Genomic DNA, 21197 nt, shown 5'->3' with positions numbered 1-21197 from the left:
CCACCGACCGGTCGATTCTATTTCTTAGATGTCTACGGATTTGGGGTCACTTTCGGAACAGGATGACGCGAGTGGCAATAGCAACCATCCCAATTGGTAATTTCAAAGTATTGGAAATCAGCAAGAATCATATGGAAGATATGTCTCTCTATCATGGAACGAACACCCCTTGAAATTAAACGCCGAGCCACTGACTCAAGAAGATACGGCGGTATCCACAGTGACTCAATATGAGAAAATAAAAATAGATCATCAAGAAACCTGGTCCGGAGCGAGACACGCACCAAAGAATGCCAACCATAGTAACCAAAATCCCAAAGAAAAACACAAGATCCAGGTGGAAAGAGGAAAGGGGAGATTTACAGGATCGGATCCGTCAATGACGCTGCGCTTTTCATGACAACAGAAGCTCCAATGGAGGATGAACATGAACAGAACATTGAGTATATAGAACGAGAAAAGAGCCAGGAACACAGCAACTGAAGAGCAGAGAAGAAGAAGAAGAAGAAGAAGAAAAAAGAGAGAAGCTCTCATTGAATCATATGACCCATCTTGGAGATCTGTAGAATGTTGTCAGCAATTGAACTCTCGCGGAATAACAACGGAAGAGAAAACCAACCTTGGTTTGTAAATAGCCCTCAACTTCTATACTCTTGATCCCCAGCTTCCCCCCAGACCTCCAGGCCAACGGGACCATCGGCACCCTCTCTTTCACCTGGACCTCCCGGTTGGGGCCCTCGACCGCGCGCACCTTATCCGGGTTATTAGTGAGGAGCCGAATGCCGTGAGAATTGGCGTCGGCGCCCAGGCCCAGGTCGACCAGAATGGCCGTGGCCAAACCATAGCTCCGGGCATCCGCAGGATGGCGCAAAAGCAAATTCGCCTCAACCGTGTCCGACCCCAGATCCTGCAGGTTGTAGGCCTTGAGTTTCTCCCCCAGGCCGATCCCGCGACCTTCCTGCCGGAGGTAGACGATCACGCCACCGGACGTGTTGGACGGCACGGGGAGGGCGGCCTCGGTCTGCGCCGCGACCGCCGCGAGGGTCTCCATCGGGAGCGACATCAACCGGGCGGCCTCGTCGAGCTGTTCCCCACAGTCGCAGCGGGCGGACCACGCCGTCTCGCCCGTGTAGCACTCGGAGTGGATGCGCACCAGTGGCGCCTGGCTGGCATTGCCTTGCGCCGATGACGGACGGACGGGGAGGGGACCGTCAGCTGTCGCGGATCCCTCTTCTGGTCCCGTCTCCTCGTCCCAGCTGCTCAGGCGACCGGGGTGCAACTTGCCGGTGTACGCCCCCCGGATCATGCGGTCCATCTCCGTCTCCCCCGGTCGCACCTTGTCCAGACTGCGGCTCCGGATGCTATTTCCGAACACGATCGCGAGGTGTTCCTTGTTATCGAGGTCGTTGTGGTAGAGGTGAAGGAACATTTCGGCGCCATTGGTGGTGGGGATGCGCGCGCGCACGATGCACTCGACCGAGGGGAGGCGGGGGAGAAGTTTGGGCCGCTTGCCCGTGGTCGCGGGCTGCGCGTTCACATCCCTGAGGAGCTGCTCTTGGTTCAAGGTGCCCCCGGGGGTTGCTGGAGGGGTGAAGGACGGGGAGAGGAGGGAGCCGGGGACGGCGGGGGTCATGTCGCCACGGTCTTGGCCCAGGCTGCGGATGTGGCTGGCCGCATCGTTGCGGAGATCCTCGACCCTGGCGGTCCGAGACGACTGTGCCTCATCCGATGGTGCATTCAGCGACAGGTCATCATCTACTGCCGGGGTGGAGGAGGGTTGTTGCGCGGTGAGGGTCGGGGAGGCGTGGGAGGGGAGATTCGACATGGTGTGGGATGATAGTATTGCGGGGGAATGATAGAATCGAGGGATCGAAATTATAGAGTGACCAAGGTCATCCTTGGAGGCAAGGGACACTCCGAAGCAATTGTTGGATTTGCAAAGATAATAAATCAATGGAGTAGGGAAGATTCCAGAGTCTCAGGAGTCGGAGTCATTCAGAACGGCATGTGTTTCGGACCCTCGGGATAGCCGTTTCGGCGGGGGGATTCCTGGAGGCTGACTCAGCCGGCTAAGTTTCATCATCTCTACACGGCACATGGACCATACAGACTTTCCAGGAAGATCGTTGATATCCCAGTGTCAATTTGATATCTCAGAAACCAGCACTGCTAAAAAGACAATTCGCTCGACACTCAACCCCAAACTCCATAACGCAGTGCAACCCCCGTCGACCAGAGGACAACCAAAATCGGACAATTAATAATAGTAAATCCTTCAATGGGTATCACCGTACTCCCCAGATACCTGGAAAGGAGGAAAGAAGGAAAATATCAAAAAGGACAAGTTCATACGCCCTCCCAACGCGTCATTTCCCGGGAATGTCCAGGACAAACCGGCGGTCCACCTCCATCTCCTTGTCGTCTTCTTCGCCTTCGAACTTGAGACGGTAGGCCTCCTTTCTCAGACCCATCACCTCCGCTCGATAAAAGGTCGTGGTGTCCGGGTACCGGGCTAGGACTTGCTTCCCCGTGGTGTACGAGGGCAGGGTCGTCCCTGCGCGGGGGATGGGGATTAGGGAGGCCGCGGTAGTCCGGTAGACGGCGCCCTGTTCACCGTTTTCATTTGGCTCCGGATCTTGGACGTCATATCTGTCAGGAGTCAGTCATGCGTCGAATGTCTGAGATGAAAATAAAGATAAAGAATAAATAAATATGAACAATATAAATGAGAGAGTTGGGATGAAAAAAACAAAACAAAAGGAAAAGTATAAAAGTTACATACCGTTTCTTCTGGCCGTCGCCAGAGATCTGTTTGATGATGCACTGGATCCCCTCGCCCTCCACTCCCTGTTTGTTCTTGTTATGCTTGAACACCACCTCGGCGCCGATGGAGAGGATCCCGTTACGCTCGGCCTGCGTGCCCTTGGTGCCCTCGGTGCCCTCTTCCGCTTTCACCGACACGCTGTCACGGCTGTCGCGGCCCTCGCGGGCCTGCGTGCTCGAGACACTGGTGCTCCGCTGGACACCGCCTTTGATGCGGCTGGCCTTGTCCGACCCAACGGCGCCGGAGGGGCCGGGGGAGTCGGTGGCCGAGCTGTCCATGTCGTTTCGCTTCTTGCGGGACTTGGACAGCGCCGTGGCTCGAGCGAGCGGGGCCTCGGCTTCGGAGGCCTGACGGAGGGCGGTCAAAAGGCCCAGGTTCTTGATGACATCGCTGGGCTCGTCTTGGAGGATTGCCCGCTCCTCTTCGCATAACTTGGCCATCTGCCGGTAAAGAGTGTCCAGCTGATTGTGCTCGGTGAGACTTGGCTCTGTTTGATGGTTAGATGACATGTAGGTCCGTAGTAGAAGATGCGATCGATAACAGGCCGAAAGCAGACGGTGTTGGGGGGGAATGGCAATCGGAGATAGATCAACATACTGCTACCATCTTTGCCAATCTTCTCATTCAACGCGGTAATTTGCTCTGACAAGGCTTTCTGCTTGTCATTTTTCTCCTTGGCCTTGCGCAGGTCCTGGAGGATGCGGTTCCACATGTCCGTTTCCTCGTTAACGGCCAGCCCGTTGTCACGGGGCACGGGAGGGCCTCTCGGCCTATTACGCGACATGTTCCCGAATGAAGATACAGGGGGAGCGAGCGGCTTTGTTAGAAGCACGAGCTTCCGTTCCTGAGTAGCTTGAAGCTTCTGTTTCGGAGTGGTATGAACAGCCGTCCCACCGGGTGTTGAATCCCTCGGCTGCTTCTGCAGAATCAACTCTTCCCACTCGAACGCAGAGACTATCTCCTGATGAGAAGAACTGCGCGTTCCACGGGCGGCTCCCTGTCTCTGACTATGGGGGCGACAATGAGGGGAAGAAGAGCGATCTGAAGGTGGAGGAGTAATGGATGAGAGATGACGCTGTTGTTTGTGTTCATTATGGGGCCGGGGATCCTTCTTGGCATGCGGGAGGTGATTGGTGGATGCCATCGGGAAAGGGATGTTCGGATGTTCCGATCCGTATGTCAACTATAGAGTATCAACCAGGAGAACAAATCTCAGTTCACGATTGATCTTGATCTGATGTTGATGTTGATGCTGATGACGGTAGATGGAGAAGCAGTGGAACGAGAGAGAAATGGGGGAGGAAGTGGTACTTCAAGTCAGAATCTCTCTTGCCTTCCGGGTCTGTCTGTCACTGACTGCCTTGATATTCACTACATCCTACCAGAGTCAATACAGAATATGCTATGACTGCTACTTTATAGCTTCTATAACGAGGAATTTTATGGAATTGTCTGCTGTATGCAGTGAGAGAATTGCTCATGAGGATTAAAGCGTCCAATCTCAATTGGGTATCTCTACAACTTGCCCTCTAACCTACGGTGATTACATGCTCAACTTTCTTACTGTTGTTTCTTCAAGTATAGACACATGAGGAAAAAGAAGTAGAGACTGGATAGAATAGGAGCCAGGAAGCAAGTCACATCGTTGCTGGGTGACAGAATAAAGTAAGTAAAGCTACAGCAGGAGCTAGCAGAAAGTCCGGTTATAGTAACTGAAGTTATACTAGTATCATATCTGATTCAGACTCAGACATTGAGAGCAAAAGCTCAATCTCTCAGAGCTTTACATACTGTCTAGGTACAGATAGTAATATAACTTTTATCCAAACCCCCATCCTCTATCTATATGATCTATCCATACACGACTAGTACCTCCAGTCTCCACTTTCAAACCCCGCGATCTCTACCGAGGTTATGGGAATGATAACCCAGCTGAGCCCTGGAAACCCGAACCACTCTTCCCTGTGGAGGAGGATCGTCGAGCGGGGACAAACACAGCTGTGAAGAACCCACATGAAGCCAGTCATTCAATTCACTATGACCTAGCCGACGCGCCCCCGGCTTGCTCTCCTGTCCTCCCTAACCTTCAACTCCACCAACAGACTCACCTGGACAGCTACTTAGTTACTAGCTGTGCCGTCCAAGATCAGTCCACCCAAGATAGGTGTCTCTCGCGATGGCTTCACCACCCACCCCACAACCTCTTTCCTTCCTGGAAAAGGTCGACCTCCTCGCAGGCCAGCTATCCATCGTCGGGTCCGCCCTCTGGACCGTCGTCACGGGTGTCTTTCGCGGGAATAGTTATCCCAAGGAATACAAACTCCATGTGCTGCACTCAATCGTCAGGAAACTGGTGAGCCGGCTGAGTGGCCGACAGATGCAGTCAGTTTCTCTTCCCCGACCAGTTCCAAGGACAATCCACTAACATGCTGCATAGAGCCCTGACCCCCTCCACCAGCCGAGGCTACGAGATCTTCATGAAAGGTCAACGCCTGCAACCAGAGACCGTTGCGCTCCAGCACGGCGCAGCAGGCCACTGGATTGGGAACAAAGACGCGAAGAAGGTAGTCATTTACTACCATGGTGAGTCCACCCCCAACAATCCCAAGAACAAGAACTCATTAAAACCAACCGGACGCATAAAACCAAAACTAACACACACGATCCCAACAAAAACAGGCGGCGGCTTCGTCCTCTCCGCCGTGCCCGCCCACTTCTCCTTCTACAACCAACTAATCTCCTCTTTAAATGCCACCGGCCACGACGTCTCCCTCTTCTTCGTCTCCTACACCCTCGCCCCAACAGCCATCTACCCAACCCAACTCCGCCAAGCCATCTCCGCCCTCCGCTACATCCTCACCGAGACAGGGCGCTCCCCATCCGACATCCTCCTCGCCGGCGACTCCGCAGGCGGGAACCTCGCGCTCTCCACCCTCCTCCACCTCACCCACCCCAATCCCGCTATCGAGCCCTTAGAAGTGTCCGGGCCCCTCGCAGGCGTAGCCGCCTTCGCACCGTGGGTTAGCTTCAGCATGGACGGGCCGTCTATGCGCGACAATAAGTTCAAGGACTGCATCCCACCAGACATTCAGCAGATGTGGGCACCGCAGTACCTGAGGGGCCTGGACGGGGATGGCAAGGAGAAAGAGAGACAGGGTGATGCGTGGAGTGAGCCTTGTCGGGCGCCGCTCGAGTGGTGGGTTGGGGCTAAGGCGGAGGAGATCCTTTTCCTGGCGGGACGGGACGAGGTGTTGTTTTCGGCGATTGACGGGTTTGTGGAGAGGTTTAAGGTCGGTCTTTCCTTTCCTTTTCTTTTCCCTTCTGCCGTTCTTTTTTTTTCTCTCTCTCTTTCCAGGGTGTAATGGTTGTGAGGTTGCCGTATATGCTAACGGTGTAGTAGACTGTCTTTCCCAAAACGACGTATTTTATCGGGTATGGCGAATCGCATGTCGCTCCCGTGTACAGTAGTCATGTTCTCGGCAGGGAGACGCAGCAGGGTGGGGAGTTGCAGAGGTGGTTGGGGTCTCGTCTGTAGTAACCACCTTGTATACTCTATCGATCAATGTAAGACAAATGAACAGTACCGGATGTAGACACGTAGGATAAAAGAATGATACCAGTATCAAACAGTATAGTATATGTCTGTCTATCTATCACAACCTCGAGCCATACATCAACCCCGACAAGAAAACAGGGAACCGAATAACAGGCCTCGCTGGGTAATACCTGGAGAATAGAATGCACCGGCTATTGCCACCATAAGGAACAAAAAGTGTTTAAAAAGATATAAGGATAAAAAAGAAAAAGCTCCAATTGCAAGCAACCCCAACCCAAGAATGAACGGAATGACAAAAGAGAAGAGATAAATTGTGCTAAGAAGATACACGCGGGGCGTACTTGGCGGCGGCGACGTCGAACAGATCGTTCTTCTCTTGGATATCGGCCAGCAAGGCGTGCGAGGGCTGGACTTGCTTCAGGCGCCTGCATTTGGATTCAACTGTCAGTATCGACTCATAATATTGTATATCATAGAAGATGGGGACGCACGATTCCATATCTTCCGTCGGCTTCCCAGCCAGCACATTGAGCACAATAGTATTGGAGATCAGCTCCGCCTCGTCAGGATACTTCTCCAGAGCGGTCGACAGCGCGGCTTCAGCCTCGGGGATGCGACCCAGGTGGAGCTCAGCGACAGCCTGTCCGACAATGGACAGCGGGGCGGACGTGCCAGGCGCAGAGGCCAATTCCTCGTAGACGTAAAAGGCCGATTGGTATTTCTCGCCGCCCTGGTAACACAACTCTGTTAGCACACGCACAGCACACACACACCAGGTGAGACAGGTGAAACCGGTTTCTCTCATGCAAAGACAGAGAGAAAAAAAAAAGGGTACAACGTACGACTCTCAATCCAACCCACGACTCGGCCAGATTAACCAAAAGCGAATCCTGAGCCCAGCGCTTCGCAGCCTGGACCTCCTTCAGGGCGAGGTCGGACCGATTCTGCTGCAGGTGAATCTGCACAATCAAGGCAACACTATAAATCAACCAATTAGCCAACCCATCCACCAAACCATATCCCAGCACCCCCACCCCCGATGGGCTAAAACATACGCTTCCAAACTCCCCTGATGCTTAGCCAGCAAGGCCAGCGCCTCCTCGCTCTTCCCGAGCGCCTGGAACACCGTCCCACCCAGCACCTGCACGGTAGCATTATCCGGGTAATTCTCCGCTAGGTCCTGAGCGAGCTGGAGCGCGGACTCCTCGTCGGCAGAGGCATGCTGCGCCAGGGCCTTAACGGCCGCCAGGTCTGGGACGCTGTCGTCGCTGCTGATCTCGGCGAGGGCGCGGTCGGACTGGCCCTGGGCGATCAAGGCTCGGAGCTTGAGCACGCGCGCGGGCAGCTGGTTCTCGGGGGAGAGGGCGGAGGTGTCGAAGTCGATTACGGTCTCGTATTGGCCTTGGTGAAAGGCATTGTGGATGTTGATGAGCTCTGGGGTAGTTGATTGTTAGCTGGTAGGTAGCTGGTAGGTACACGTCTATAGTGTCGTGTCCGCATGTCGGAGAGCTTGCGAGGGGGGGAGAAGAGAGAGGAGGGAGGTCAGAGCTACTCACCACCCTCAGCAGAGAACGGATCCATTGTGTACTGAATAGAAGACGTAGAAGATTAAAGAAGCGAAGTGTTCGTTGATATTTGCGGGCGGAGGATTCGATGTGTATCTAGATGCTTGCAGCGGGGAGACAACAGAAAGTCGTCACGTTGTCTTTTCCCCGTGACTTGGCTGACCGCTCGCTCAGAATCCGTTGTAGGGGCCCAGCAACCAATCACCAGCTTCTATGGTCTAGTGGCTATGACATGAGTCTCATATCTTATCAGGATGTGACATTGAGGTTAACCTCGGTGAGAAATCTCAGGGTCCTGGGTTCGACCCCCAGTGGAAGCATTTCTTTTTTCTTTTTTTTCCTGTTTGGTCTCTATCTGAACAACAGGTTTATGCTTCTTATCCAACTACAAGCTACAAAGTAAGATAATCAAGTCTGAAATGTTATATATGCAGCCAAAGGCCTAGAACTAAACGAGCGTCCCAGCGCGTCTTCCATGATGGATAGATAATAAAACAAAAATCGAAGAAATATGGTAAAGCGAAAGATAAGAACGATGTTTCATCTCCGCCACACTGCAGCAATGCCAGAAGGCTAGCCGCGAGCAGCCCGGAGCGGCGAGAATAATGTTGAATCAGTCAATGATTCGATTTTGCAAGGACATAATACTATGCCATGCATACATGCACCAGGCTTCGCCATTTGTTGGGGTATGCAGATTTATGTCCAAAATGCAACCAGTTTGAGCGATGTGACATGACTCCCCGAATGCGACTATCCGTGTCCGATGATGATGATGATGATGATGCTCAGAATGTATGGTGAAATGCCGCCGGTGAGTAACCCTTGCCCTAAGACCAACCAACCCATACCACAATGCTAGCAAATAGAGAAAAAGAATAATAAAAAGAGAAACCAGACTCTCGATAAAAATGAGGCAACGAAGAAAGAACAGATAGAGGGTATCGCCAAATATGAACAAGTGATCATCCAGTGACAAGAATTAAACACAAAAGATATGATAAAATATAGCAACAGCAAGGGGGGGCTGGGAGGGAGGCCACTTATCCATTGCGACAAATCTGCAAGATGAGATGGAGTCCTCTCATTGCTCAACAACGTTCAACAAACAACAGATAAAAACGAAAAAGACAACAGTTGGCTGAAATAGATGCGACACAAGCTGGCGGAACTCCTGCTTCCCTTTATAATCTTGATGTAGTAAAAATCAATCGAACGATGCGGGGGCCAGAAAAAAAAAAGAATAAATTGATAAAAGAAGAAGGAAATGGTAGAAGCGAATGATGTAGACGGATGTTAAGGCGGCAACGACGCAGTCGATGTGGTGGAAACGGTGGGCGTCAGAGCCGGAGACGTGTTCTCCTCGGGGCTTGGAGGCGTCTCGCTGCTTTCCTTCTCTCTCTCTGTCGAAGAGGTGCGCTTGAAGACGGTCTGGCCGATCGTTCGGAGAATGCCCATGCGCTCAGCCCGAAGTTCCTCTGCGTCAAGTCGATGCACGGAGATAGGGGTCTCTTTGGTGATTTTGCAGAAAAGCGTGGAAAAGAGGTACTGGTCACCACCGGCGTCGAACAAAGGCAAATACCGGTAGCCTTGGGACAGGCTGCTCAGCTTTGCGGTAAACGTGGCCAGCTGAACGCTGCTGTTATTCCCGGTGCTGCGTCCGTCCAGCGAACTCCAGACCGTCCACCGCACGAAAACTAGATCGGGATATTTGGTCTCCAGGGACAACTTGAAGCGATCATTGAAGATCGGGCTGTACCCGTTACTCTGCTCAATCTTGGTGCGGCGGCGATGCGGGAAACCAATACCGGACATGCCGTTGCGCGCGGATGCGTCCATGCCGCCCTCGCCGAACACGAAGCTTTGACCGCGGTCATCAGCGCTGAACATCTCAATCTCCACATATGGATTGATGCTGTCGTCCAGGCCGATGCTACGAGGGCGCGGCAGCTGCTGCGCGGAAACCACGTCGACTGAGAATCGAACAAGCTTCCGTTCCGTGATCTTCCTCTTGTGCTCATCAACCGAAGTGGGAGAGCGAAGAGACTCGGGCTTGAGCACGTAGCCCGTGCGATCGCTGCCGGCAGCGAACATGGCCTGGTTCAACTGCATGCCGACGTCGTATGTTTGCCAGTTCAGTGCCGCCATCTGGACGCCACGGCGCCAGAATTTGAGAGGATCGAAGTTAGACGAACGCAGGCGGAAGCCAGAAGGATATACGCGCGTGAGGAATTTCCGATTGTGCTTCTCCAGCTGGAACTTGTTCTCGGCGTCTCGACAGATTCCCTCGAACGACCGCTCCGCGAAAGAGTACACATGATTATACCGCTGAGACTCGGCGGACGCGAAGCTGTGCCACTTGTATCCTCGGGTGTAGACGCCCAGATCCGACAGCGGCTTGGTGATCTTGCTCTTCTGCCGTTTGCGCCGCTCCTTCTTGGCGGATACCAGCGCTCCGTCGCTGTCTTCGGTGGCACTACTCATACTCGCCGTGGTTACCGACCGCCGGTCCTGCGTGAGGAAAGAGCTCACGTTATCGAAACCGAGCGTCGGGGGGCTGGATAGAGACGGGAGACCGGCGACAGTCGCGCTTTCCATCATCGATGGGCGCAGGAACGGGGAACTGGCGCTGCGCTTGCGACCGTGCGCGGCAGTACCTGGATTCGATGCCGACTCATGCTGCATCTCGTCGCAGGTCTTCACTTTGACCAGGATGCGGCCCTTCAGCTCTTCGGGAGACGGAAGAACGAAAGCGTTAGTCAGCAGCGGCTCTAGAATTAATTGGTCCTTGAACGCGTCTTTCATGATTTTCACCATCGCCAGCTGCTGCTCAGGATTGCAGTGCACCTCCAGGGAGAGAATCAGGGGGAAGTCGGTTGTGATGAAGGCGTAACGGTTGATGACGGTGATGCAGTCGGCAAACAAAACGCTGGTTGTCATGGTCCGGCCATGGGAGACGATTGGTCGGCCGTCCGCACCATCCCAGCAGTCAATTTCGACGCAACGACATCCTTGGGACAGGGCGCTGATGTACGCCTCGGTACTGGAGGCACCGGCCACCTGGCGTCCCAAGAGGTACGTGTTGTGGGAACTAGAAATGAAATACTCGTTCAAGGGTCGATCGAACCGCGACTGGGGAGCGCGAGAAGCGTAGACTCCGTTCCAGGACGAGGTCAGAAATGAGGTGAGTGCCTCGAGACCCATGCGCGAGACGTTCTCGCCGGCTCCGGGTTCCGGGGCAAGCTGCCCACGGGACTTGGACTTCCGAACGAACCGGTCGAACACGGAGGCCCAATAACTTCGATCACTGACGACGTCCTCCTTCTGCACGTCGCGCAGAAAATTCAGAAATTCGTCGAGGGTGAGGCCCGTCTTGGGTTCGGCGGCACTGGCCTTCAGGATCTCTTTCACGTCTTTCCGCTCCTTCAGGCGAGCGACAAAATCAACAAACTCCGCAAAGTTGAGTTTGCCCTTGCTGCCTAGATCGGCCTTGGAAAATTGCGCACGGAGCATGTTCTTGGAACAATTGATATGTAAACTCCGACAGACGCTTTCGACCGCGTTGAAATCGAGCCGTTCCTGCTCCCCGGGCCGGAGCCCCAGCGGAAACAGTCGGGACATCTCCCTCTGCCAGTGGGCTTTGAGAACGGCTTCACTCTGACCGGAACCAGCCAGGCCAGCCATGAGGCCAATTCTATACCGGGAGATGTCCTCAAGGGTCGTGGTCCACAGATCGAGGATGCGGTCGTTGGGAGCGATGAGGTGGAGGATCTTAAAGGCGCGACCCTTGGGCCGCTCGGCATCGGCAATCACGACTGTGAACCAGCGCCGCTCCGCGTCTTGCGGGACCTGGTGTTCCTCGCGGTAATTGCGTGCGTCCGCGCCGACGCGGATTTCTTTGATGTCATCGATGTAGAACCGCTTGGCCGGGTTCGACACATCCCAATACACTTTGCCCGCGTCGAGATCGAGGAAGAATCGCACTTGCTTTCTTCGCTTCTTCGTCACCTTGGTGAGGATGGTCCCGCGTTGGATGGCCGAATCGACCTTGGGGGCAACGGCACCCGAGTTGCGCGACATGGCCATCGGGTTATCACTCGGTAAGCTGGAGGCCTCCGAGCCGCACCAGACACCCAGCGCATCCAGGGCATCGTTGCTGTCCTCCTCATTGCTAGAGTCCAGGGCGTTGTCCCGGGCGGCGGGATGTTGCACCCCTGTCTTGCTGTCGCTCCGTCGGCGCATGATGACGGGGCCAGAGCTGCAGTCCCGCTTGTCGTTCTGCGAGGCCGACTGCCGCCGCCGGGTCAGCTTGTTTGCCGCACCGCGGGAGATCCTGCGCATCAACCCAGGACCTTTGTTCGGGTTCGGGATGATGGGGTCCCCCGAGCCGGACGCGCAGGCATTTCCCGGGACTGCCATCACAGTCTCGCCAAGCTCGAGCGGAGTGGGAGAAATGGAATTGAAAGAAGATATGCGACCACGAAGTCCCTCTGAGGCAGGTTGTAACGGGGTACTCGAGGAGCTCGAAGCATTTGAGGGAAGGGAGGTCGGGTGGAGAGTATTGGACGTCGAGAAGTAGGAGGGGGCGTCGTATGCGGGGGCGGAAGAGGGATTGGGGGCGGGTGGAAGAGAAGTTATGACATGATGTAACTTGGGGGGTTGAGGGAGGGAAGTAGTGAGCTTTAAATTGGCGTGGGTGTCGCCATTCATGGTTGACGACGAAGTAGCGGCGTAGGCCATCGCGGCTCCTTCGCGGTCAAGGGTGAAACTGTCAAGCTGTTGTGAACCGTGCCAATAGTCGAGTCACCTGGACTCGTGAGGGGGACGAATGAACAACAGCGCTGTAACCAAATATGCTTGGTTTGTAATGGTGGGCCTATAGCTCAGCTGTAGTAATACGAGCCTTAATAGGGAGCGTGCCTGGGTGAGCGATGGTAAAAGCCACGTCCTTAGCGGGATTGCTCTGTTTTTGATATCTGCATCTTGGCCTGCCTTTGATGCAATGCGGAGGAGCCCTGTGCGGGAACACTCGCGACGAAGGAATCCTGGTTCCTGATAACAAGTGAGACAGGCACTGATTTGTGTAACTTTGGCTCCGCACAGAATATTTTTTTTTTTCCTTTTGTTTTTGAATCAAAAAAGAAAAAAAGAGAAAAAAAGCAAAAGTTGCGAACTGCGGCGTCGGATCGCTCACTGGGATCGGAGTGATGATTTGTCGCCAAGTAAGACGCCCCTTTTGGAATCGATCTTCGGCACGTTTCTTGATATCGGTCCAACCTTCTTCTCTTTTCAACCCCTCGTCCAATTTGAAACACTTGATTTACCCCTCTTCGATCGCTGATCGTTTGATGCGTGGGGAAAGCTGTCTTCCTGCAGCAAGACGAGTGCGGAGATGACTCCGATGGGGAGACCGTTACTGACAGACGAGGTTCTTCCTGGATCGAGCCGGCGCAAAGTAGTTGGTTGAGGCAAAAGCCGGCGAACGGAGGCAAGGGAGAGGCACGAGAAAGAATAAAAAAAGGATTAAACGAAATTAAGGACAAGGCAAGAGACACCGAAAATAAGGCGAACACCAGTATTAATTTCCAAAGACAGGGTTCTGCACGTCAACCAGGCCGTGTGCTCTGCGCATGTGGTTGAGGGTCAGCAGAGCCCCTCCGCAAGACAGCTAGCTGTATGTAAGATACCGAACTCGAACAGGGAAATTCCGCGCTGGATTGACTGGACGGAGAATTGGCGCAAGGCTGCGAGGGTTGGATGGGTAATCGGCGACGAGGATGGAGGCTGCAATGCAGGATTGCCTGACAACACAGTGACGCAGGAGGTCCAAAGAGGAAGGGCGCAGACGAGCAATCGGGGACTGGACCGAGTAAGAGAAAAGCGCGCGGAGTGTCGCAATTGTCTAGTGCGTGTTTCGATGTCTAATGAGTTGCCCAGCTTGCCTGCACGGTTACGTGGAAAATGTACTGAAAAAAAGGACCTGCAGCCAAAAGAAAAGAAAAGTGGTAAAAAAAGGCGGCCAGTTGAAGTATATTGTCAGGAAAGGCGATGATCATGCGACGGGGAAGGCGGACTGGCGGCAGGGTATCTATCCTTCGTTCCCGGGTTTCGGATCGGTCCCAAACCTGTGGATTGTTTCGACAAGAGAATAAGAGGGTTGAATTGAATTGATAGATGAAGAGGAAGGAAAGGGGAGAGTGGGGGGAGCTGGAATGGAATTTCTGGGAGACAAGAGAGAAGTCGAAAGATGTTCGACGGGTCTTCTTAAGAAAATGTTGATCCAGCAAAGAGACCCAGTGTGACAAAGGCGGAGGGCATGAAAATAATAAGAATAATTGATCCAAAGAATAATAAAAAGGAATTTCAAAGCTCGAAATTCGAAATTCGAGAAAGCGCCAGGACTGTTTCAATGGAAAGAAAAGCAGCTGGAGTGGAGTTTACCGTGGAGTACCGAACTGACTAGCTAAGGCAGTAGTACGAGCTGGTATCGTATTGGTTTGGTCGTATTGTCACGGGTATCCGTTTTGTCGGTCAGGTATGTGACAGCCAAAAGACGAAAATACTAGAAAATTCACCAAATCGGGTAATACGGAGAGGAGCTCGGAGACGGAGACAGATGGGTAATAATGATATAACCACCCGTCCGCGATATGAGGGGTTATGTAGAAATCAACCCGACTCGGCTGAAAATAGATAATGATCAAAATAAGATAAAGAGGGAGATAAAGAATTTCCAATAAAGATAGGTCGAACCCTGTCTTTTGAATTCTCTCTGCTTGCTGCCAGGATCCAATTCTCTGCCACAGGAAAGAGAAGGAGATCAAGAGATAAAATGAAGACAGTAATGGGGCGAAGGTAGGAAGGATGAAACGGATCTATATACTGAATCCCCAAGCTGGCGAGCAAGGGAAAGGGACGGTCAATTCTGTCATCTAGTCCAACTGGGCCGTTATCGCTGGGCATAACTTGGAGGGTTGAAGTCTGTTTTGTAGATTAAGGTGTGAGATCAAATCAAATCATCTCATCACATACTCCGTACACCGTAGGAACAACGGCGGCCCAAGCAGTCATCCTCCTACCCAGTAATCAGGCACCCTTTCTATTCTTTGTTCTGATTCCTTCTGTCTTTCTTCTGTTTCTAGTTCTGCGTTTCTCTTCTTTTTCCTTTCATTTTGTGACTACTTTCAACAAAGATGAAAAATACTAGGATCTACCAGACTAGACGTCATCGCCCGATCGTATTCTCTCAGGAGTATTTTATTGCTTTTTATAATTTCTTTTTCGGCTTTCGCGCCATCTACCCAGTGAATAGAATTCCGGGGTTTAAAGCCTGAGGTCATTGGATATGGGATAGCCCCGGGTTAGGTATGGCAGACATCATACCACACTCTCCCCCCAATCCCTGCATCAGTATGCGGAAATCATATTTTTTATTCTTGTTTTTGTTCGAAAGAGTAGCTAAGAGAATGAAAGAAAAAAAGAAGAGAGAAGAGAACAGAGGAGGATTTACCCCCCATGATCCCAGTGGTCAGGCCGATCGGTTTCCTCCATTGGACGATCATCCCTTGAACTTGTCAATCTTGACAAGTTTGGATGATGATAAGGGCGTTTCACATTTCCATAGCAGAAGAATGTGACTCCTGATTGGTATGATGGGATCGAGCTTTGCCTTGGGGATGGATGGTCAAGGAGAATGACTGGCATACTCCGTTCGAAAAGGGGGGTGGAGGGAGAGGGAAACAAGGGGGGAGATCTCTCTCGAGCCATGTGCATCCTCATCATAGGTGAGCGGTGGATAGTCAGTGGTTGGTGGGGACGTTCCCATTCCCATCGTCAGTTGGTTGTTACAGAAGTCAGTAGTCTGTTAATCCACAGGATCCTTATTCATTCTCCCGTTGTCCATCCAACACACGGCCACGCCGTATTCAGTAATCCGACATCGTTTGATGACCAGATCAACAGTGGTCTTATCCGAGGCTATAACATTCTCTGGAAAATCATGGCGATGGCGGTCATGGAGGTAATGGCAATGATCAATACAATGACCTCAGACTTAGCGCCGGTTCAAAACTAATGCCTTACCGGCGATCCACATGGATGCGCGATAGGCAGCCATCTAATTTTTCCATACGAAGCTGGTAGGACCTTGGTGTATACCCAATGACACCACGACATATCCGTTCAATTCACGCTTAGTGGGAGTCCTAAGGCACCGGCACGATGGTCCTCCGGGGAAGACCTCAAGACGGGAGAGCGAAGCTTCTTCTCATTGGGCCTTGTTGGGTCTTCCACGTCCTTCGACTCTTACTTCCGACTTCACCCATGAACCCATAAGCTTTTCCTCGGTATGTGTTAATACGGACTATACGCTAGGTACTATCGACAATAGTGAATACTGAATAAACATCACCATCCCCCCTTTTTCCCTTCTTGTGGACGTTCAACACAGTGGAGATATTCTCAACCTGGGGCAGCCGTAGCTGCACACCATTACCCATGTGCCTTAGCATCCGGTACAAGGATGGGACCGGATCGAGCTTCAGTCCAATAACGGTACACTTGCTGTTTATCCTTCTTCGGGGACTTCTGACGATCGGATTCGGTGACTAGTCACATGACCATAGACAAGAATAGGATGGTTCAAACATTCAAATCACATCCTTTCAATCCATAGGGGATGTCTGTCCACACTGATTGGACTACCAAGTCCGCACCCTCCGGAGAAGAGCACAAGAGAGGTGGTGTGGGGGGTGGGGAGAACGGGCAGGAAGGGGAAAAAAAAAAAAAAGGAGGACCATTGACGATGGGAGACGGCAGATGCCGCTCATGTCTATTCGACATGGCATCATTGTGGAGTTTTGCAAAAGTGGTTCTCTTTCATGGGTTCACCGGTTGGTAAGGCAGGCGGGGACAAGACTGTTGAACCACTGAAAGGGTTTTAAATTTTTTCATTTTTACTTAGGTTGACCATTTTCAGCGCTTCTGTTCTGTTTCGCTGAACGCGGGGAAGAGAATCAAAAAATTAAAGAAAAAAGGAAAAAATAAGCTAGTGCGAGATAGGTAATTAATGGGGCAGTATCAGAGATGTATTTGTAACTGGTTACTGGAGTAAGGCTAACTCTGTTATTTACGGAGAACGGGGGGGCCATACACAGCATACCTTGACCGTCTTAAGAGATGATCTTAGTCAGATGGAGTATCCACTGGTGAGGCTGGAGCGGTGGCAGTGAAATAACAGTCGGGGCGGTGCGGAAAGGGGCAGGCAATAGAGGTCGACGGATCGTCACCACAATGGAGCGGTAAGGATGATGAAACCACGATCTTAAACACTAGCCGGTAGATCCATTAGGAGAGGGAAACCCCGTACGGCCAGTAATATTCTGTATTTTCATTTCTCTGTGGGGCACTTTCTTCCCTTTTTTAATTTTACCTTCCTTTTCTTTTTGTTACACCTGTCTGTCTATTGAGTGTTGTCCATCCTTGGTCAATTCTTTAGACATCCATTCATTCAATGGCCTCATCCTCTCCTAACACATACAGAAGTGCAACAACTACCTGCACCTGCGCCTTGTCAGATGTTTCACTGAGGCAATGTAATCCAGCACCATCCTCCAATACCAGACCAGCCGTCAGGAGTCCAATCTCCCCGACACAAGATTTATCCATACCTACAGTAGGCTCTCCGTACGATGGTTTGATTTTTGGCCCCTTCTCCCCCCTCGGAGTACACCGCTTTCACTCCACTGGATCCGTAATTTCACCACCTCAGCCTCCTGAACTTCCCATTCGTTTCTTGCTCTCGCCCGTACGCGACTTTGATTATACGTCGGTGTCCGTTTCCTTGAATAGTAGAGCACGCGCCTTGTTGATCTAATATATATAGAAAGGTAAATATATTCATCTTGGGACGGCCGAATAAACCCACGCGTATCGCTGTCCCCGAGAGTGCATACTATACTACTACTCATGTACCTAGGTATTATTGTTCATTACTTTACGTATTGTATGGAGGTCAGATCCTAAATGCACCCGGAATAGGCGAGCTTTCAGCTTTCAGCTCCTCAGGTAACCAGCTGCGAGGTAAACCGCGCCATCTTTCTTCTCATACATGGAAAAAGCATCATCATGATTAATCAAATAATTAGAGGGAAAAGCAAATAAACAAGAAAAAGAATTAAGACAAAGAATGTCGGCTAAAACAGAAGACATCATGTCCGGGGGTGGTGTTTCCCAAACCCCGCACGTAGCTAAGCCACTTCTTGCTGAGTTGGCGGTGGTTGATTTTTCCCTCTTATCCGGGGATCTCTTTTCTGTCTTTTGTCGTCATTCTACTCGCTCCAGTGGTCTGTGGTCTGTCCATCGACACTGTCTAATCCCGGATTTGTCTTGATCTCCGGTCGGCCGCGGAATTGCCTCTCCTCATGACGATGCGGACTACTCTACTACGTACTTGGTCTTAGGACAGGTTTTCCATCGTCGTGTTGTGCGGGGTTGGGGACAGGTCTACAGGATAAGCCCCCCTGCCCCCCTCTGGTCTGCAAGGGTTCAAGATAAAGGATAGAATGAAAAAAAGCAAATATAGCGAGGCTATCTATTTGCCAGATACTGCCACTGATGATACGTCTATCGCTACTATAAAGTTGTCATTGTTTACAGTGATTTTGATAAGATGGTGATAAGGAATGTCCCCGCCGGGCAGCGTCGGCTGAGGAAAAGAAAAAAGGCCCAAGACGGGGGGAGGCTTGTTGAATGAATCGAATATTCCTTCACCCTTCCATTGGAGCAAGGTCAGACTTCGGTTCCGGGACGTAATCATGGTAACCTTAAAATGTCTCAGTATATACCCAGTCTAGCAGCTAGTCCCGTTCAGGATCAGGACATTCTTCCTCGTACTGGAGGTCCTCCAATGGTTCGGGATAGGTCCGCTGACCAACAAATCCCTACAGTCCCCGAACCCTGGGACTTTAGCTTGTACAGCATGCAATCTTGTTTCAGGAATGCAGCATGAAAGGAAGACAGAGCCAGGAAAAAGCGAGGATCTCTATGGCTGTGCGGATGCCCGATGTTTTCCTTCAACCAACTGCGGGTTAGTACGCTCTGATACCCTCGCGGTTGTGGCGGCATGGAGGCTAGTGCCTTGCTCTTTTGTGAGTGGACATGTCTCATTATTTGGTCATGACGCAAGGCAGATTGCATGTAGTATAGGTGCTAAGAGTGTGGAGTGCAGTTGCAATACATTCACGGACCCTGGTCCGCATACACTTGGTATTGAGCAAGCACCGACATGCGGGGACCAGGATGCTGACGATAGAGTCGAGTAGCAGATGAAATCGAACACTACTCATGTGGAGGGTGCGGTATGTGACTTGTCTGTCTGCCGGGGGCCAAGTCCGGCTGCATGAAGATGGAAGTGGTATGCACATATGAGCGCATCACGGATAATCTAGGGACGGGTAGTAAGGGCTGTTGATACTTGATAGTGGTCAGTACCTAGGTACCTCTCCCACACGCAGGTTCAGATGCCTTGAGGTGGTTTTACCCCTCCTTTGACCCACGAGACATCCCCGCGGAGGGGAGGGGAACTGGATGAGTATGTTGTCACCGGTGCGGTGCCCATGCTCAGCACGTTTTTGAGTCTGACCGCTTCCTCCCCGACGTTTGGACAGCTGGGGATGGGGCTGGTGCTTACACTGCTGATGACTCAAGGGGGGGAAGAATGAGGGGCTCATTACCAATTCCATTCCCTCGGCTCGTCTCATTTACTTGCGCTCTGGCGTGCCACGAAGTCATTGGAGTGAGGAGATTGCAACGATCTCGTCGTATCCTATCATCATCGTTGGCTCTCCTCTATGAATGATTCTTCATTCGCGCTGGCATTCTCCGGCTGTCTGTCACTTCAATGTTGGAACCACGGACCGATTGGTAGGGAGGCAGGGTACGGAGATAGAAGGGTCGTACCAACGTGTAGTATCCAGTAACAAATGAATCTCTAATATTGTCCAACTAAAAGAATAAGATTATCCCTGTCGGCTAGGCAATAAAGCATCGATATTCTTGTCTTTATCTTTATTTTGATTATCCTTCATTACTACGATAATCACTACAGTCATTACCATTATTATTACTATTATGATTATGTCTTAGTTTTGGTGTGGTCAGGATTTTACTAGGCAAGTCGGGAGGCCTGAGGTACGCCGTACTAAGGATTCAGTTCATTGAAGTGAGTGATTGCAAGCGGCCAAAATTCATTGGCCCGTCCGGGTGTATCTCGTGGGGGGGTTGACTGGGTTTGACTTGGTTTGGAAAACGGTGTGGCCCACTCTTGACAGCTTCCAAGCCTCTTCCATTCCTAATCAGTAAATTATCATAGCGGGTTAGCTTTCTTTTTTTTTTTTCCTTTCACGGTCAGGATCTTGCATCCGAGAACTCCTTGCTACGATCACACAATATTGAGACTACACCACCCGGGTCATCCGTGTATCAAATAGTACGTAGAATGGTACAGTACAGTACTCAATTCTTTTCAAATACCATGTCTTTTTTTTTCTGGTTTTCTTTCTGTTCCCCTTCCGTCTTGATTTCTCGTTCACCCGCCCTCCTTTCATTACCCCACCACCATTCCATGCTCATCGGCTTTTGAGAAAGAGGAGAGGGACGATCTCCCTTACTGCAAACTCCCCATATTAGAAATCCTTAGTCAGTTTTCATCCTTAAATTGTAGACATTTTCAATGTTAGCCCTGGATGGGCGGAGTGAATGCTTGAGGAGGTTATGACATCATTAATCTTAAAGCATGCCAGACTCAAACGAAGGAAGGTAGTATTGTTAACAAGGGGTCTCCACTCCCAGGAATGGATGCAGGAATTAGGGGGGAGACTGGACAGGGCAGAGGAAAAATGAAATAAAATGAGGGAGATACGGGGAAGAACAGGCTTGATTGTTTCCACCATAGTGGTTATAGTACCTTAGGTAAGATACTGACAGTACCAGCGTTATTGCATTAGTGTGTCAACTTCGCATGACGGCCTTGCTGTCATGTCATTACCGTTCTATCTGTAAGTTCAATACAATACATTCTAATCCCGACACTTGACAGCCCTAGGGTGGTATCGTGGGAGAACCGTTCGCTTTAGATCAGGGGATTTTCGCTACAAATCCTTCTGTTCATCTCCTTGGGGGGGGAGAGGAGAAGACCTAGGAACAGTAATAGTAGGGTTACCTCCTAGTCCACCTTAGGAGGCTCCCACCTTAG

At 51.5% G+C, this 21197-nt stretch overlaps 5 protein-coding genes and 1 non-coding gene across 6 annotated transcripts; 2 read left to right on the top strand and 4 right to left on the bottom strand.

The window, feature by feature from the left end:
- Nucleotides 1-144: 144 nt before the first annotated feature.
- On the bottom strand, nt 145-1974 carry BDW47DRAFT_111063 (GTP cyclohydrolase II). The gene is made up of 2 exons (XM_024813861.1): nt 620-1974; nt 145-560 (listed from the first exon to the last, which is right to left on the bottom strand). The coding sequence occupies exons 1-2, from the start codon at nt 1823-1825 to the stop codon at nt 531-533; spliced, it is 1236 nt and encodes a 411-aa protein (XP_024669045.1). The 5' UTR covers nt 1826-1974; the 3' UTR covers nt 145-530.
- Nucleotides 1975-3863, bottom strand: BDW47DRAFT_111062 (SAGA-associated factor 29 family protein). The gene is made up of 3 exons (XM_024813860.1): nt 3422-3863; nt 2783-3311; nt 1975-2649 (listed from the first exon to the last, which is right to left on the bottom strand). The coding sequence occupies exons 1-3, from the start codon at nt 3606-3608 to the stop codon at nt 2367-2369; spliced, it is 999 nt and encodes a 332-aa protein (XP_024669044.1). The 5' UTR covers nt 3609-3863; the 3' UTR covers nt 1975-2366.
- A 933-nt stretch (nt 3864-4796) lies between these two features.
- BDW47DRAFT_133842 (putative 6-hexanolactone hydrolase) lies at nt 4797-6359 on the top strand (the record flags this gene model as incomplete). The annotated part of the gene is made up of 4 exons (XM_024817940.1): nt 4797-5206; nt 5262-5407; nt 5504-6114; nt 6225-6359. Exons 1-4 carry the CDS (start codon nt 5001-5003, stop codon nt 6357-6359), a joined length of 1098 nt encoding a protein of 365 aa, XP_024669043.1. The 5' UTR covers nt 4797-5000.
- A 92-nt stretch (nt 6360-6451) lies between these two features.
- BDW47DRAFT_111058 (putative Coatomer subunit epsilon) lies at nt 6452-8008 on the bottom strand. The gene is made up of 5 exons (XM_024813859.1): nt 7937-8008; nt 7436-7814; nt 7223-7358; nt 6872-7110; nt 6452-6805 (listed from the first exon to the last, which is right to left on the bottom strand). Exons 1-5 carry the CDS (start codon nt 7959-7961, stop codon nt 6697-6699), a joined length of 888 nt encoding a protein of 295 aa, XP_024669042.1. The 5' UTR covers nt 7962-8008; the 3' UTR covers nt 6452-6696.
- Nucleotides 8009-8152: 144 nt separating this feature from the next.
- On the top strand, nt 8153-8265 carry BDW47DRAFT_t124. The gene has a single exon. It is a non-coding gene; the product is annotated as a tRNA-Met (tRNA).
- Nucleotides 8266-8686: 421 nt separating this feature from the next.
- On the bottom strand, nt 8687-11656 carry BDW47DRAFT_111057 (putative 1-phosphatidylinositol-4,5-bisphosphate phosphodiesterase Plc1). Its single transcript, XM_024813858.1, has one exon. The coding sequence runs from the start codon at nt 11627-11629 to the stop codon at nt 9242-9244; it is 2388 nt and encodes a 795-aa protein (XP_024669041.1). The 5' UTR covers nt 11630-11656; the 3' UTR covers nt 8687-9241.
- Between the last annotated feature and the right edge of the window lie 9541 nt (nt 11657-21197).

This window comes from Aspergillus candidus (genome assembly GCF_002847045.1).
Source record: "Aspergillus candidus strain CBS 102.13 unplaced genomic scaffold BDW47scaffold_52, whole genome shotgun sequence".
Lineage (NCBI taxonomy): Eukaryota > Fungi > Ascomycota > Eurotiomycetes > Eurotiales > Aspergillaceae > Aspergillus > Aspergillus candidus.
The sequence above is the reverse complement of the archived record's forward strand: the minus strand, read 5'-3'. Positions and strand labels throughout refer to the sequence as shown.